Here is a 17,492-nt window from a genome sequence, read left to right as displayed (position 1 = left end):
TTGTGTGCGTGTGTGTGTAAAAGAATGCCTAGCACAGGGGTGTCAAACTCAATTCATCCTGGGGATTCATCCATATTGAATTCATGGCACCTGCTGAGGGCCGAACTCCAAGTGTGGCACCCGGAAGCGACCTGAACACAGGAAGTGATGTCACTTCCTGTTTTTTTAAAGCTGAGGCTTCCCCCACGCTTTGCTACCTCACCCGAGCCCAGACCCCATTCTACCACCAAGCATCCCCTGCCTCACCCCACACCAGACCCCATTCTACCACCAAGCATCCCCTGCCTCACCCCACACCAGACCCCATTCTACCACCAAGCATCCACTGCCTCACCCCACACCAGACCCCATTCTACCACCAAGCATCCCCTGCCTCACCCCACACCAGACCCCATTCTACCACCAAGCATCCACTGCCTCACCCCACACCAGACCCCATTCTACCACCAAGCATCCCCTGCCCACCAGCCAGCCAAGCCTCCCAGTCGCCCCCAGCCCCCATTCTACCACCAAGCATCCCCTGCCTGCCAGCCAGCCAAGCCTCTCTGTCACCCCCCCCAGCCCCTACCTACCTGCCACTAGACAGGGCCAGGGAAGCCATGCACAGCGGTTCCTGCTCCCAGACCCCCTCTGGCCACGACCAAAGCCCGGGAGAGCTCTGGCCATGGCTGGAGGGAGGACTGAAGGCTGGAGATGCCACGCACGGGTGCTCCAACTCTCAGTCACCCTTCTGGTCACGGGCGAGCCCTGCTTGCGCCCGGAGGAGGATGGAGGACCAGGGACGCTGTGCACAGCTGCTCCAGCCCTCAGTTGCCCCTTGCAGCCACGGGCGAGGCCCGCTCGCAGCCAGAGGGAGAACCGAGGTCTGGGGACACTGCGCATGGCTGCTCCAGTCCTTGGAACTCTCTCCATCTGCGGGCGAACCCTGCTCGCGCCCAGAGGAAGGACCAAGGGCCAGGGACGCCATGCGTGGCTGCTCCAGCCCTGGGAACTCTCTCCGGCTGCAGAGCTGTACTCGCGGTTGGAGCGAGCAGGGGTGGGACAGCCACAGAACTCCACCAAAGCTTGGGGGGCCGCCCAAAATGGCTCTGCGGGCCGGATATGGCCTGCTGGCCTTATCTTTGTCACCCATGGCCTAGCAGATTGCTCTATCACTGCTCATTTTTAGGTAGGCAGTGAAGACTTTGTGCTCCAATTAGCATTTTAAATATATTTGCTTCTTGAATAGCACCTAGTCAGATGCTGTTTGCATCATTTTTGGTTGCACACTGCAGTTTTAAGTGTTGTATTATGTTGTTCTTATTAGATTCACTGTATTGTATGCAAAAAGGCAAGAGATAAAATAAATAATAGAACTTACAGCAAGGTAATCAGGTCCTTCTTTGTTGTAAACAAACAGAAGTAATCCATTCATCTGATCTGTTTTAAATATAAAGGAGATTTCAATGTCCAAACCACCATGAAAAGTATTTGAATGAAGTTCTAGAAAACCTGATGGACAAAGGGAAAACAAAGCAAACGACAAATGAAATTATTTAAGGAAGAATTAAATGTAAAAGGATAAGAGCCCAATCCTGATTATCTGCTGGTGCAGCAGTCCCTGAGTTGGCGGAGGTGACACAAACATGCAGTAAAGACACAAGGACAGTGAGCAGTGCTGGTGTAGAGGCCTACGCTGCCCTATCAATGCTGCATCCAGCCCAATGGCCACCGGTGAAGGTAGGTTCTGCGCCTGGAGGCAGAGAGGAGGTGGAAGGGACATTTCAGTGTGTGGAAGGGTGGAACAGGGTGGATCAGGCCCAGGAGGGGACAGGATCGGCGGATGCCTACTCTGCTGTATCCTTACCCCTGTTCCAGGCCTCCCAGTGTTACACTGGGCTGCTCGGACTTCTGCCAGCTAAATAGTTTGTGGAGACAGGAATAGCCACATAGGGCAGGCTGGGGCATAAATTGGGGTAAGGGGAAAAATATCCCCTTAACCTGAGGAGACCTCCAGCCTGCTCCAAAGTTGCACTGGATGCAGTGGAGGCCATGCGGCCCTGCTCCACCAGTGTAATTTAGGATTGGGCTGTGACTGTCATAGAAAAATTTGGGTGAAATGGATAATTTTGGACACAAGCACAAAGCACATGCATTTGAATAGCATTCAGTCAATGGTCCAGGGGTCAGCAATGTTGGTATGGAAAGGAACCCTGTCATAAGTCCCTCTTCCATAGCAGCTGTCTTTCAGAAATTACCAATAGATGTAGGGGAATACACATTGCAGCAGTTCCCATGTCACTGCAGATTATGTCTTGCATATATGACTAAAGGCACAATCCTAACCATGTCTACTCAGAAGTAACTCCTATTGTGTTCAATGGGACTTACTCCCAGGAAAGCGAGGTTAGGATTGCAGCCTAACAGAGGTTTGGAGCAGGGCCCTCCAGTTATGACTCAAACTTTATCAGAGCAGTTGTTCTTGTTCTTTAACCCCATTGGCCTTTCAGAAAGTGTTCTAGCCATTCTTCCATGGCAAGCATTTGAGAGGATAAAACTGGCTGCTTTTGTCAGAATTTTAAGCATTTGTAGACCATAAGTGGAATCTTTTTTCCCCAAAACAAAATAGTAAATACTAATCATACTTTCGCTACTTCACACAGTTCAAAGAAAGAGACAAGCACAGGTAGCACTTCAAACCAATTTAACATATGATTATACCTCTCCCAAGAAAATGTGCTCCTTTGGCAGGCACACTGGGACACCCTTCCCAGCTGTGATAAACATTTCTTTGCCCCACAGCTTCCTTCCACTGTAAAGGTTCCCAAACTTCATAGGGATGGTGCATCTTTTTCAAGAATATGTCCCTGAGACATCCCACAAATCCTCTTGTGACTGTTTTAGTAGTGCCTGTCAAAAAGCAAAATAACCATTTCTTAGAGTGAATATAACAAATTTATTGACACTGAAAAGTAAACGCTGAATTATGTTATAATATTTCCTAAAAGACAAATCTAATCAGCTTCTGTGGGTCATAGATTCAGGTATACAGTTTGCAGAAGCAAATGTTAATTTGGAGCCCTTTGTGGTGTTTCTGAGTTTACATTCTGCTTTAGTTTACCAGCTGAGTTCTGCTGAGTTTACCAGCAGAAACACTTCTGCAGCAGAAGCAGCAAGGACTTAAGTAGAGCAGAGGGTGGCAGGTCCAGAGTAACACCATCAAACAAGCAACTATTATTTAGTAGCTTGGACTTATTTACTGTTTCTTTAGCTGTTGTGCTATAAACCACTGTTTGTGACAAGCTGTTTCAGTATCAAAATAGATGTCAATGCAGAATTCACAGTAGAGGCAGATGAGAAGGGAAAAAAAGGTTGTCTGTAAGAGTAACTGACAAGCAGACACTTTCCTGCATACTAAGAGGAAAGCTTTGCATACAGGCATTCCTTGACTCATGTACCGGTTGAGACTAATTATTCCCTTTCCAAGCACTCATGTGGATAACAAAAAACACACTATAGCAAATCAATTTAAAAAACAAAGTTTCTTTGCTCCAGTGATTGAAAAACAGCCTTGCTGACCTTTTGACTCTAAGATAAGAGTCATTAAGAAGACAATCCATCAGCACTTCACTCAGCCCCTCCCTTCACCAATGCAAAGTAGCTTTCTTTCACTTGCTCAGGGGGAAGGGAGGGATTGCCTGGAGAGAGAAGGATTAAAGGATTGTTAGCCTGCTGCCCCCTCTCTCTCTCTTATTAAGGAGGCTGTTGTTAAAGGACTGTTTTTAAAACTGATTTTAAAGGGCTGCATTTTTCCCCTTCTCCAGGGATCAGCACATTCTTTCTCATTTGCAGGGGCCATTCGTGTTGAGTCAAATCCGTGTATAAAAAATCCGTGTATAAATAGGCTGGACCCATAATTTTGAGTTCACATAAGAGTGCAAGCTGTGCAAGAGAAGCCCCCCCCCCATTCACCACTTTGCTTGCCACTTACTTTACAGAGCACTGAGCAGGAGTGACTCCCCTTGCACAGCCCAGTTCCAACTTACATATAACTCAACTTATGTTCCAACTTATGTATGCCTGGAATAAAATGCTTACATAAGGAGTGCCTATAACCCTAGTTCTTGAAAATTCAGTAAAATAAACTGATAATACATAACTGGACTAAGCAGCTGATGAAAGTAAAGCCAAGAAAAAACCCTACCAATATTACATAAAAATGTAGCTGGGAGATCCTGCATGAAAACCCAGCAAAACTTTCTCACCTGTATCTTTTCTAAGGATTGTAAAATCCTGTGGAAGTCCTCCAATAAAAACTCCTGTGTTCTCCCCAATAATGGTACTACCACTTGTAGCCGATGAAAAACCTAAAATAGGAATATTTTGTCATTACTACAGTGTCATGAACTAGAACATTTTAGATCAAAATTCAGTTTTCTGGAAAGAGTAGATATCATCATCAAAATAATATTTATATACAACTCCTCAACAAAAAGAAAAGTTCACAAAGTAGTTGACAGAGAAAATCAAACAAAATGGTTCCTTGGGGCAATGTTTAAAAGATGCCAAAGAAATATCAGCAAACAGCCACTGAAAAGACACTATGCTGGGGCAGTTTCTCTCCACCTGCTAAATATAAGAAGAGCACCCCTTGAAAAAGTGACTCTTTGCCCAATCAAATGTACAACTGAGTGAAGACTGTACATTTGGTTTATCAAAATACTTTTGACAAAGTCCCATTAAATAAAACAGGAAAAACTGTTTTTTAAAAAATTTTTAAAAAAGAATTGTGCAAAGACAGAGCAAGGTAAGGGTGCGTAATTGTGCATGCATTTCTGGATATCAAGAAAAACCTAGCTTAGAATGTTTTAGAAAAAAAAATGTAGCAATGTAGAAAAATGTAGCAAAAATGTAGAAAAAAATTTTTTTAAGAAAAAAAAATGTATTATTAATTTTCTTGATAAAATTAATAATAATCCCAAGAACTGATAATTACCTGTGAACTGCCCATCCACAGTGATTTTTCCCAAAGCTTGATTTCTTATAGCAATTATATGGTGCCAACTGTTATCATTATATCGTCTTCCACCATCATTATCTGGAGTTAGTGCAACAGCAGATCCCTTTTAAAAAGATGTTTAAATGATTAATAAAACATACCCAGCTAAATCACTGTGTAGTTGTTGGATCAGCCTTGAAATACACCGGTAACTGCATTTCAAACAGAAATAACATCTTAAAGTATAAAAATATTTCTTTTTATGCTGAAACAGAGTAAAACTGTTCATCAGTTAGCTTTTCAATTTTGCATACCATTCAATGGTCAATTATCATTATACCGAACTTTACTGCACACATTCATTTATTAACCTTAGTGTAATGCAATGGTCATTTTTCAGTGAGGAACTGCATCTGGCTTCAGACAACACTGTTGGTCGAGTAACCTGGGTAGACAGGTAAACCATTCACTGATGCTAGTCAGTCACCCTCTTCTAGTCACCCAAGTTTCCAGCTTCTGGATACTTTGAGTTCATTGTTGTGACTAGAATCCAAGGTAGGAGCAGGATTTGACCAGAGGTACCTGTGATCATACCATCCATTGAAGAGGCTGCAACACTTTTTATCAAACACAGACCCATGCATCTGAATTTGTTTCTATTTATCCTGAAAATCAAAATTCCTTTCTAAATACACACATAAAATAGCACTCCTCCCATGGTATATTGCCATGTCTTATCTACTACAATGTTGTGCATATTTCCCACTTCCCTGAACAGGGAAAAGTTTCAGGGGCAATGCTACTCAGATTCTGGCTTCCTTGGAAGGAAAGATCACCAGATGGTTATGGTGTCTTTGGTGGCTTATTTACAATTAAACAGGCTGAGCATCAGTAAGCAGCATATAGTCATAGAAGCAGATTAAATCAGATTCCTAAAAAGACACGCTTGTACCCTAAAGTGCCTTTCATCAATTTTCAGCTCTGTCTTTCCTAGCTTCTCTGTCTTTTCCCCTCTGCCAGGCAAGAAGCCAGATTGGGAGGCAGCGGCGTCACTAGGGTTCGCGTCACCCGTTGCAGATGCCAGCACGTCACCCCCCATGCAGTGAGCAGGGCAGCAACCCAAGTGGTGGGCATGGTGATGTACACCACTGGTACCCACTGGTGATGGTGATGTTCCCACTGGTTTTTTTGGCTGTACCTTTTGATAGAACACAGATATGTCAATTCGGTTTGTTTCATTGCATTCTGCATGAAATTACAAATTGATTGATATATAACACGATAGTATTATTCCTCCAAAACGTGATTTTAGTGATTTTGGTCACTAGTGGTGTTACACACCTCCCCAGGGTGTCAACTTACTAACACCTTATTGCAGCAGTTCTCAAACTTTTAGCACTGGCGTTGCAGGGTAGAAAGAAGGCAACTCAAGAAATCTCAGTACTCAGGAGTGAAAGTCTGCAGGCTTTATTTCATTACAAGCAATGGGCATCTCAAGGGACTCATGTCCAAAGCATTGAGAGCAATTTCCCAATGTTAACTGGACCCTTTATACCATTCTGGGTCCTTTGTTTGAAAATCTGAACTTCCCATTGGCTGAAGTTTGACATCATAGATGGGGCTAACTCTTAATAGGCTATAGATAACTTTAGAGACACCTGATAGGCTTGTTTCAGGTTACAGTTCCCATAAAAGGTAAAATTAAACAATTAAACATATTGAATTTATGTTTTCAAGTTTTCAAGAACCAGCAGGGGTTGCTATAATATCATTTTATCCAGTATTGACCCAGTGCTGACCCTTACTCACATTTATCATTCCAATTAGAAATTAATTGACAAGTCCTTTCACTAGCCTCATTAAAAGAGAACACAAAAACACTTAAACACAGGTGTGAAGACCTCATCTTTGGCAGAACTTCAGACCTATTTCTTGGCATACATCCCCTTCAGACTCATCCTAATTAGGATGGCCTTGCTTGAGCCACCTACCTTATCTCTCCTGCATTTCTTCTCCTGGTTTTAGTAAAACACTGTGGGGCCCTCTGCAAATCTCTGCGAAGCAAAGACCTTTAAACTTCCTTTAACAGTTTCACCAAAATAAAACATTTTGACTTCTATGTCTTAATTCTATATAACTATTGTGACCTTTTACTTTGGGTACATACTTTGGTTTGTTATCAAAGGTTACTTGGTCTCCATATACCTTTGCTCCTAAGGCATAAGAGAATAGTTATATAATAATCATGTGTGGGTGATTACGAGAAATCCTGCCCCAAATCGCTTTCTCTTCACTTTTTCAAGCACTATGTTGTCTTTAGTTAAAGACTTACTATATCCTGGAGTCAATTTTGTGGCATGCAACTTTAGCTCTTCTGGAGATTTTTTTTTAATTTTCATTGAGGCTTTCTGATTTCTGTTCTGCAAGCTCTCGAATATCCATGGAAAACTCATGGATTATTTTCAATATCAACGTCTAACCATGGGGAAGAGTTGTTTTCCCCCCCTAAAAAGCAGTTCCATACACTGCTGCATGTGACAGTGGCAGGGTGACATATACACGTTCACTAATAGATGGGATCACATATTTGAATGTGCATCCCACTGTGATTTTAGTGCCGGTAAAGATCTGCACTATAACGCAAAATTCAAACATGTATTCCTACTAGTGTTCAGCTGCACACACCCACCCTCCTAGCTTCAACAAAAGTTGATGGTGATTCTTCTTCTACGTCTACGACAAAAAGTAAATTGGATAGGCTTAGCTAAGGATAGTTGGGCTAATTGTCCTCAGCAACATTCATGCTGAAAATCAAAGATTACCACAGTATCCCTACTTTTCAACAGACCTGAAAGAAAAACAAGAGCAAAATTTCAACTTCACTATTTCTTAAAATAAGAAAAAGCTCCTTTCACAGCTTGAAGTGTAGACGTATAAGGAGGGCGAATGGAGAGACATTAGTGGGTCTTAGTTCTGTATCCAAAGACACAAAAATCAATACCACTTTTTGACACTAATTGCAGCCTTTTTTCAAACACTGCAGATTTTTTATGGAAAGTTCTTTTTAGTACTATATCTAGCAGTGTGAGGGTGAGAACAGTGCCAAAAACCATGCAAACCCGTATTTGGTAAATAAGAACAATCATCTTAGAATATTCAGTCCCCATCCTTAAAAGAGCAGTCATGCACCACAAGAAAGCATATTGTGACACTTGAAGGTTTTCTGATATTGCTTGTATGTAAGGAAATGCTCTCAAAACTAAATTTCTCTCTAATCATAATTCTTATCATCTTTATTAAAATAAATGTCTCTAAAACACATGATAACTGTAAACTGTTACATGACAGTTGTGATTTTAGTGATCGGAATGACTAGCAACCTTGTAAATGAACTCTATAAATCTGAGATTTTTAGGAAGAAAAAATAAATACAGACATAATACTGATAACAGAAAGACACAATTTCAGTGCTTATGTTCATTCTACAGATGCCTTCTGTTGCAGTTCCAAAGGCCTGCTTCAGCAGGACAGCGAAGAAAATCCCAAACAAGGTTGGTGCAAGAACACAGCCCTGCTTCACCCCGCTTCGGATGTCAAAAGGGTCTGATGTGGAGCCATCGAAGACAACAGTGCCCTTCATGTCCTTGTGGAAAGATCTGATGATGCTGAGGAGCCTGGGTGGACATCCAATCTTGGGGAGAATCTTGAAGAGGCCGTCTCTGCTGACCAGGTCGAAAGCCTTTGTGAGATCTATGAAGGCTATAAAGAGTGGCTGTCGTTGTTCCCTGCATTTCTCCTGCAGTTGTCTAAGTGAGAATACCATATCAGTGGTGGACCTGTTGGCTCGGAATCCACACTACGATTCTGGATAGACGCTCTCTGCAAGTACCTGGAGCCTCTTTAGTACAACTCGGGCAAACAGCTTTCCTACAACGCTAAGGAGAGAGATGCCGCGGTAGTTGTTGCAGTCACCCCTGTCACCTTTGTTCTTGTACAGCGTGATGATGTTTGCATCCCTCATGTCTTGAGGTACTCCACCTTCTCTCCAGCAGAGACAGAGGATTTCATGCAGCTCAGTGACGATGATCTCTTTGCAGCATTTTAGGACTTCAGCAGGGATGCTGTCTTTTCCAGGTGCCTTGCCAAAGGCAAGGGAGTCCAGGGCCACGTGAAGTTCTTCTAGGGTTGGTTCACTGTCAAGCTCTTCCAGCACAGGCAGGCACTCAATGTTGTTCAGTGCTTCTTCGGTGACTACATTTTCTCTGGAATATAGCTCAGAGTAGTGCTGCACCCAGCGTTCCATCTGCTGCGCCCGATCCTGGATGACCTCGCCTGTGGCAGACTTCAGAGGGGCAATTTTCTTCTGTGTTGGACCTAGGGCCTGCTTGATACCATCATACATCCCCTTGATGTTGCCCGTGTCAGCTGCTATCTGTATCTCGGAACAGAGCTGGAGCCAGTAGTCGTTAGCACATCTCCTGGCAGTCTGTTGGACTTTGCTGCGAGCAGTTCGGAGGACCTGCAGGTTGCGCTCACTGGGACAGGCCTTGTATGCTGCTTGAGCTCTCCTCTTTTCCTCAATGACTGGTGTCAACTCCTCAGAGTGGGCTTCAAACCAGTCTGCCGCCTTGTTGGTCTTCTTGCCGAATATGGACAAGGAAAGCTCTTCCTTGGACTATGGACAAGGAAAGTTGAAAGTTCCAGATCAGACGGAAAGCTCTTCAACCTCTCCAGACTGAGAGCAAAATCCAAAGTCCAGCTGAAATGTCTGCGTGACTTCCTCTTTGCCGACGATGCAGCTGTCACTACCCACTCTGCCAAAGATCTCCAGCAGCTCATGGATCGTTTTAGCAAGGCCTGCCAAGATTTTGGACTGACAATCAGCCTGAAGAAAACACAGGTCATGGTTCAGGATGTGGACTCACCTCCCTGCATTACAATCTCTGAGCATGAACTGGAGGTTGTCCATGACTTTGTGTACCTTGGCTCAACGATCTCCGACACTCATTCTCTCGATAACGAGCTAAACAAGCGCATCGGTAAAGCAGCTACCACGTTTTCCAGACTCACAAAGAGAGTCTGGTCCAACAAGAAGCTGACGGAACATACCAAGATCCAGGTCTACAGAGCTTGCGTCCTGAGTACACTTCTGTACTGCAGCGAGTCATGGACTCTTCGCTCACAACAGGAGAGGAAACTGAGCGCTTTCCACATGCGCTGCCTCCAACGCATCCTCGGCATCACCTGGCAGGACAAAGTTCCAAACAACACAGTCCTGGAACGTGCTGGAATCCCTAGCATGTATTCACTGCTGAAACAGAGACGCCTGCGTTGGCTTGGTCATGTCGTGAGAATGGATGATGGCCGGATCCCAAAGGATCTCCTCTATGGAGAACTCGTGCAAGGAAAGCGCCCTACAGGTAGACCACAGCTGCGATACAAGGACATCTGCAAGAGGGATCTGAAGGCCTTAGGGATGGACCTCAACAAGTGGGAAACCCTGGCCTCTGAGCGGCCCGCTTGGAGGCAGGCTGTGCAGCATGGCCTTTCCCAGTTTGAAGAGACACTTTGCCAACAGTCTGAGGCTAAGAGGCAAAGAAGGAAGGCCCATAGCCAGGGAGACAGACCAGGGACAGACTGCACTTGCTCCCGGTGTGGAAGGGATTGTCACTCCCGGATTGGCCTTTTCAGCCACACTAGACGCTGTGCCAGAACCACCTTTCAGAGCGCGATACCATAGTCTTTCGAGACTGAAGGTTGCCAATACAAATACAAAGTTCATTCTACAATAGGTGTATATCCTACAGAGTATTTACTCTTGCAGAGTTCAGAGCACCTATACACAATAAAATACATAATCTGGGATGATCAATTTATTTGCTTTTGTATCTTTTGTGGAAAACCAAATAGGAACAAGTTAACAAACATGGCTAACAGTACAGAATTCAAAGCTACAATCAGTTGTGTCACTAGGAGTGGCATGGGCCACAACTGGGTGACAACGCACAAGGGCGTGACACCATTACTGGCCAAAAATTTTAAAATCTTGGTATTTTTGAATAATATCATCATGTTATACATCATTTGATGCCTAATTTCATGCAATATGCAATGAAACAAACTGGGTTGAACTATCTCTATTCTATCAAAAGTTATAGCCAAAAAACCTGCAGGGCAGGACAATGGTGCATCAACATGTCCACCACTCGGGGCATTGCCATGCCCGCTGCATGGGATGAGTGTTGGAGGAAATTAAAAATAGTTTCCTCTTTGGGGGGCAGCAGAGTAGCTTAAGCAGCGGACCCTCCCTTTAGGTATCACCCCAGGGAAACTCCCTCACCTGGCTGACTGCTATTGGCTTCGTAAAGTTGCAAAAAGAAGTTATTTACTTACAGTTCCATTGAGTGTATATTTACAGCATCTGATTAGAATCAGAGGTTCAGCTAACACTTAGAGATAGCAAGGCCCTGGAGCTGCCTCGCCCTGCATGCCTTGTGCTCAAGATGGCCTGGGCATCAGAGTCCTGGTGTGCGCATCTTAACAGGTCTGTGGCCGGAGGACAAGAGGAAGTGCTCAGAGGAGAAGGGAAGGATAAAGGGTTAGGGCCACGCCCCATAAGGATCACAGAGAGAACAGGTAGAAAGGTCAGAGTCACTGGGTTATAGCTTGCCCCCTTCTGGACAGCAGACAGAGTTGCACCAATTCCAACAATGAGGTCCATCATGGGGGTAATGCACTAACCTCCCACACTGGGTGATGCAAACCCTAGTGACGCCACTGGCTACAATGGAATAGAAAGTGCAAAATTGGAGCCAATGCATGCAGTGCTACTAAACGTATGTTCAGCACACACTACACAATTAAGGACTATGAATTCCAAGAGGTTAGCTGTGCTAGTCGCAGCTGTGTGTAGCAGCAAAAACAACAGAGTTCAGTGGCATCTTAAAGACTAACACGTTCATGTTAGCATAAACCTTTGTGGATTACAGCCCACTTCATCAGATGCATGAAATGAAATCCTCAGCATGCACACATGTGCACTCTCACACAGCTACATCAGTCAGCCCTATGGCTGGAGAATGGAAAAGATCCCTACAAGTCATCAGTCCAAAAAGTCAAAACTGAAAAGAGTAATATATTTACCAAAATGTAATTCATACTTTTTTATATCTGCATTTCCCATCTTGACAGAAGGTGTTACTGCCATATAAAAGTCATATCTCATGTAACTCAAAGATTCAAGTGTGACTTTCCTCCTAATACTTGCTTTGTCGTTCACTACATGACTGGAAACAAAATCCTAATTACTTTCATGTGGTGCATTCAAGTTTATTCCCTAGAAAGACATCACTTTTCTTAAATCTGATGTCATCTTGATATGCAGGTATGGTTGACATAAAAGTTCTCTGTCCCAAGATAACACATTTACAGACCAACATGCTTTCTTCTCTGTACATTATTTTTTATTGTCTTCTACCCTATTTCAACATTTTAATATTTTACAAACACACATTTCATTATCGTAGTTTAATAATTAAAACCAGAACTGGTGTCATGCCCAATTAATGTGCCCTGGTAGCATGCCCATTAGTTTTTCCATTAGTGAATTCAACAATACTAATGGGATTACTAGCATGGGATGCTAATTGGGCGTGACATAAGAAACTGGCTTACTTCTTAGCATACCCTTGCTAATGATGAAATTAATGAGCATTTTATTAAATGCTGTCTCATCAAAGTGTACATAGTTAGCGTTAAAATTGTTACAAACGATGCTGCATGCCAAAGATCAGGTGTCTACAAAAGTGATTCTTTATATGTTTTGGCAACAATCTGGAGCATTTTATTTCATTTGTCAGAAATCACATTTGTAGCCACCCCATTTCAACATTTTAAACTACATAACCACATATGCCAACCAGAGTGTACATTTGGAGGGAAATCAGCCTGCAGATTTGAGAGGCATTCCTCTGAATGCTTCTGTAACAGATTAAAAGCTGAATGGCTACAATCCACAATCCATTTGCTTTGTAACACTGCTGTCAGCTTTAATAGGAATTGCTCCGGAGTAAAATAATTTCAGTCGTAGTAATCACACTTAAGTATTTTGAGTTAAGCAAGATTTTACACATTTGGACAAGTATAAAGCAAAGCTATTGAGGCTACAGATAAATGCAGATTCTGGACAAACCCTTCATAGCTTCTGGCAAAATATATGCCTACAAGTCCTGCAGAGAGGTTATTGCATAAATATCACATAATAAAAATCCTCCTACAGTTTCCCTCCCTTATCTTGAACTTCGCACTAGTGAAGGCAGATTGAAAAACACCACATGCTAACAAAAGACTAAGAGCCCAATTCTATCCTTTTCCCTTCCCGCTAGTGAAGCCACACCAAAAACAGGTGCGCTGTATCCAGTGTGGGGTAGAGGGGAGGAGACTGGCAGACTTCAGAGTTAAAAGGGGATTTAAATCCTCTTACACTGCTAAGTCTCCCACTCCACAATTGGTCTCCTACCAATTTTGCTATGTTTGAGGAGAGCAAGGGGCGAGGAGGTTGCAGGAAAGACAGGATCTGACATGCGCCATTCCCTCTCAATTCACCCCCTCCCACAGCCTCCTCATTTCCAGTTTCACCATCTCCTGCTCCATCCTCTCCTACCCCCTCCCGCTTTTCCCACTGACTTACCTGCTCCTGAGTGGGAGAGCCAATGGCATAGGCAGGAAGGCACCAGTCTTCCTGCCAGCAGCCCATTACTGCCCATGCTGCCAGAAAGCATTTTATAGCACTTTCGCAGTAGTTAGTGTGGCTGAATACCTTTTTCACCAGCACTAAAGCCCAACAGGCTTGGGCTGTTAATTTGCAGGAAGATTCTTTCAGTGGAAAGAATGGACAAAACAAGGACACACAAACCTGGAAATGTCAACAGATTTCTATCCCTGATATTTATTTATTTTTGTGGGTCACTTAATGAAAAGAGTTATCTATTCTGACTAAAATTAGTCGATTAGCACAGAAAATTAATGTATTCTTGAGGCAAGGCTACATAACATTTTGGGCTCGTGAAGATATAATACAAAACTACAAACAGATTGTGTGTGAACAAAACTTCAAGGACCCTTAGACTTGTGCATGTAACCCCCTCCCCTCCAGGAAACAGATATCAGGCAGGTATAATTCCACTAACCCATCCTTTTTGGAGCTGTAAAGATGCCATTTAACTTCAACACTGCCCTCTTCTTTGGCTGGAATCCCATATTATATATCAGCAGAGGAGAGTGAGGAGCATCCTTTCGGGAGATGCCAATGTAGCTTCCACTATCCCACCATGGTGCCCTCACATTGACAGAACTGCTCTTGCACCAAATGAGTTGCATCCTGCCAGGACCATTACTCTAAATGGAGGATCCTCTGAATTGCACCTTTTGGGCATCAAGCAGCCTTCACCTCCTTACAGCCCCCCTTTTACTTTCTGCAGAAGCAGGAGGAGGATACCTATGTACAGGGGCCTGAACAACGGGAGACTGTACGGTGAAGCAGCAGTCCTTCATTGAGAGGGATAGGTCTCCCAGACATGGTATGCTTAGCATGAAGATGATGCACTGAGCAACGAACCGTCCCTGTGATGGAGTAAAGGCTACATTGGTTTCTTAGGAGCCTTTGTTTGTACCTAACAAAGAATGAAGGTGGTGCTAACCCTTTCTGGAATACCATGTTTCTAACATACTGAAATTCGTGTTATGGTTATGTTTTTACAGAACTTTTCTTGGCCTGCCTTACAGAGCAATCCTATGCATGTACACTCAGAAGTAAATCCCACTGAGTTCAGTGAAGCTTACTGCCAGGAAAGCGTGCCTAGGATTGCATCCGTAGGCACTTTAACATTAAATTTGCCAAGATATATGTATATATCCTCATTTGGATTAACCCAACCACTGCTTAAGGGCCAATCACAGCACTGTATTTTAATACCATACTTTCTATAATGCTGCCAATTTGCCAAGTTCATGCTATTTTGGCTCCATGTCTTTGTTTAATATGCATTAATTAATTTTAATATTAATTTTCACTTTGTTATGGTCACAGTAAATACATTTTTGGCATTAAATATTTATTTTAAGAACCTTTAACAGGAATTGTTCTCCATTTTGCATAATATATATCTACAAAGATGGTAAGTTTCACTTCTGTAGGATCATTATTTCAAAGAGGTCACTCTGTAACTCAGAATTTTAACTCAATCTAAGTTTCGTAACCTCTTAGTAACTTGTAGAGGAATCACAGCTTCCAACTCTTCACCTCTAAAAACTCCACTTGATGAACCTATTAACCTCTTCATTAAAAGAAAGTGAGATCATCATCGTATATTATTAAAAGTATAAAAGATCTCCAATGTTGACAAAGCTATTTTTAAAACTTCTTCACCATACCTGTGGATCGAACAGAAAGTAAGGACGTCCGTTCTGCAACTGGAGTGCAATATATTCCTCTTGATTCCCAGGTGAAGCAGAGAAAAGAATTAGACCATCTGGTTCCATAGTTCTAAAGCTGACTTTAATACCTGGTTGGAAAGTAAAAGCAGATATTTCCCTCTCACTTTTTCATGCATTCATACAAATAAAACTGTCCACTAATTAAAAGCCAGAACCATAACCTAGAACAGGAATGGTCAACCTTTCAATTTAAGGGCTCCTGGACCCTTAACCATTGTGTAGAGGTAAGAGATGACAAGTTGCACCTGCTGAAATTCCTTCTCTGTACAATTGTTAAAGGTCCAGTAGTCTCAAAGTTGAAAGGTTGGTCACCCCTCTCCTAGAAATAAAGATATCATTATGCAGACTTGGAACCCATGTTCTAATTTACTTGCAAGAACAACAGTCTGTGTGGATGTTATTTTTCTGTCTGGGATTGTACTTCAGGAAAATTGAGGGCAGTTTGTCATCAGCTCTTCTCTCACCATCATATAAACTCTTTTAAAAGGATTAAATCCCACAATTCCAGGGAGCTGTTTACATTTAAAAAAAGAAACCTCAGATCTCCTGGCTCAGTCATTTGCTTCTTACTGAAGTGAAGGGGATGGCACAGGGTGCGTGTGAGCCCAAAGCCTGATCCCATACTCTTTCCTCAGATAAAACCACAGGAAGAAAAGAGGGTCATAGACTTTAAACAGATTCCCAGCCTCTGCAGGTTGAGGTTTCACGCATATGCAATGCTCAATGCAGTATGCGCACACAAAATTGTTCCCTTTAGAAAGTTCTGCTTCTTGTACTAAATATTTTGACATTGCCAGCTTGGATTAGAGTTTAGTATGGTGCAGAACTCAGGGGGCTGAAATGCTGTTAAGGCAAGATGTATAAATCATCCAGTTTTGAATTCCAAGTCAAGTTTGTTATAGGGCTGCATGCTGCAGAATATTATTAATTTTGCTTTAAAAACTCATGGAATGGGTCATAAGATGGTCAAGCTTTCTACCAAAACTCTGTGTGTGGGGATTGGTTTCAGGGAATACTAGCAATAACACTAAAACATTAAACAAAGAACACACCAAAGTTGATAAATGAGGTGTGCACCCACCCACCCTGTTGAAACTGCTGTTTCAACTGAGATTTGAAAAACTTCATGCAGTTTGGGTACAGAATTCTAACTTTCCTCCAGGAAATTTTTTTGGGGGGTTGGGAGGTGTCAGAGATAAATATTCCACCTCAGTTGAATGTCCTTTGTGACTTAAGCTAATCAAGGGATTCTCCTTAGCTAGCTGAGGACCCCCTGGTGAATGCTGCCTTTGTCTTTCACACCCAGTTGAATTGGTGCAGAGCCAGTTCAGGAGATTGGCTGGCTCACTTACATGCCTCCTTGATTGAGTTTAGACATGGAGTTGCTTAGGACTGTTAGTTTCCCCCAAAGTCAGGAGTGCTTAGGATGCAGCTGTGGTGAAAAGGTAAAATCTGCTGCTCCAGCAAGATATTTGAATTTCTCAGCAGGCAATCTGTACTTGAATTTTGGAGGAGGCAGACTCAATTCGATCCAGTGTGATAGAAAAAAAAAAGCGCAATGATCACTCTTTTACTCAGAAATGTGGACTTCCTGGCCTGTGGATTAGCTGCCTGTTGCTATCAGTTCAGAAAATAGTTAAGGTAATGGCCTGGCCCATGGTCTTCTGGCAGGCATCTGGCACATGTACATGTGTGTCTCAAATATGCCTTAAAGTCAAAAGAAATAAAGCAGTGACTACGTGATACAATGCACTGGGGAACAATTAACAATAAAGATTTAATGAAGATTGTATTGTCATTGATACTGTCTCTGTGTTGTTTGGATACTGGAATTACTTTCAGAATTCCATGCTGTATTTGACAAGGGTACTTATGATTATCAATGTGCCCTTATTTCATATACATCGATACTCATGTCCTTGTGATTCCCTCTTAACACACTTAACACAGAGCAGGCTAATTTATTGGGTTTTACCCAGCTGTATCAAATGAATCAATTCCTTCACATTCATTTTCCCCT

At 42.8% G+C, this 17,492-nt stretch overlaps 1 protein-coding gene across 1 annotated transcript in view; it reads right to left on the bottom strand.

Annotated features, from left to right (window-relative positions):
• The window catches only part of USH2A (usherin), a 567,365-nt gene that overhangs the window by 383,413 nt on the left and 166,460 nt on the right, over window positions 1-17,492 (bottom strand). Inside the window, exons 21-25 of the mRNA XM_066623430.1 lie at window positions 15,410-15,540; window positions 4,976-5,102; window positions 4,245-4,346; window positions 2,701-2,889; window positions 1,361-1,491 (exon numbers count right to left, since the gene is read on the bottom strand). Coding sequence (XP_066479527.1) covers window positions 1,361-1,491; window positions 2,701-2,889; window positions 4,245-4,346; window positions 4,976-5,102; window positions 15,410-15,540 — 680 coding nt within the window. The remainder of the gene's footprint in view (window positions 1-1,360; window positions 1,492-2,700; window positions 2,890-4,244; window positions 4,347-4,975; window positions 5,103-15,409; window positions 15,541-17,492) is intronic.

This window comes from Tiliqua scincoides, chromosome 1 (genome assembly GCF_035046505.1).
Source record: "Tiliqua scincoides isolate rTilSci1 chromosome 1, rTilSci1.hap2, whole genome shotgun sequence".
Classification (NCBI taxonomy): Eukaryota; Metazoa; Chordata; class Lepidosauria; order Squamata; family Scincidae; genus Tiliqua; species Tiliqua scincoides.
This window is presented reverse-complemented; position numbering and strand designations above follow the sequence as displayed.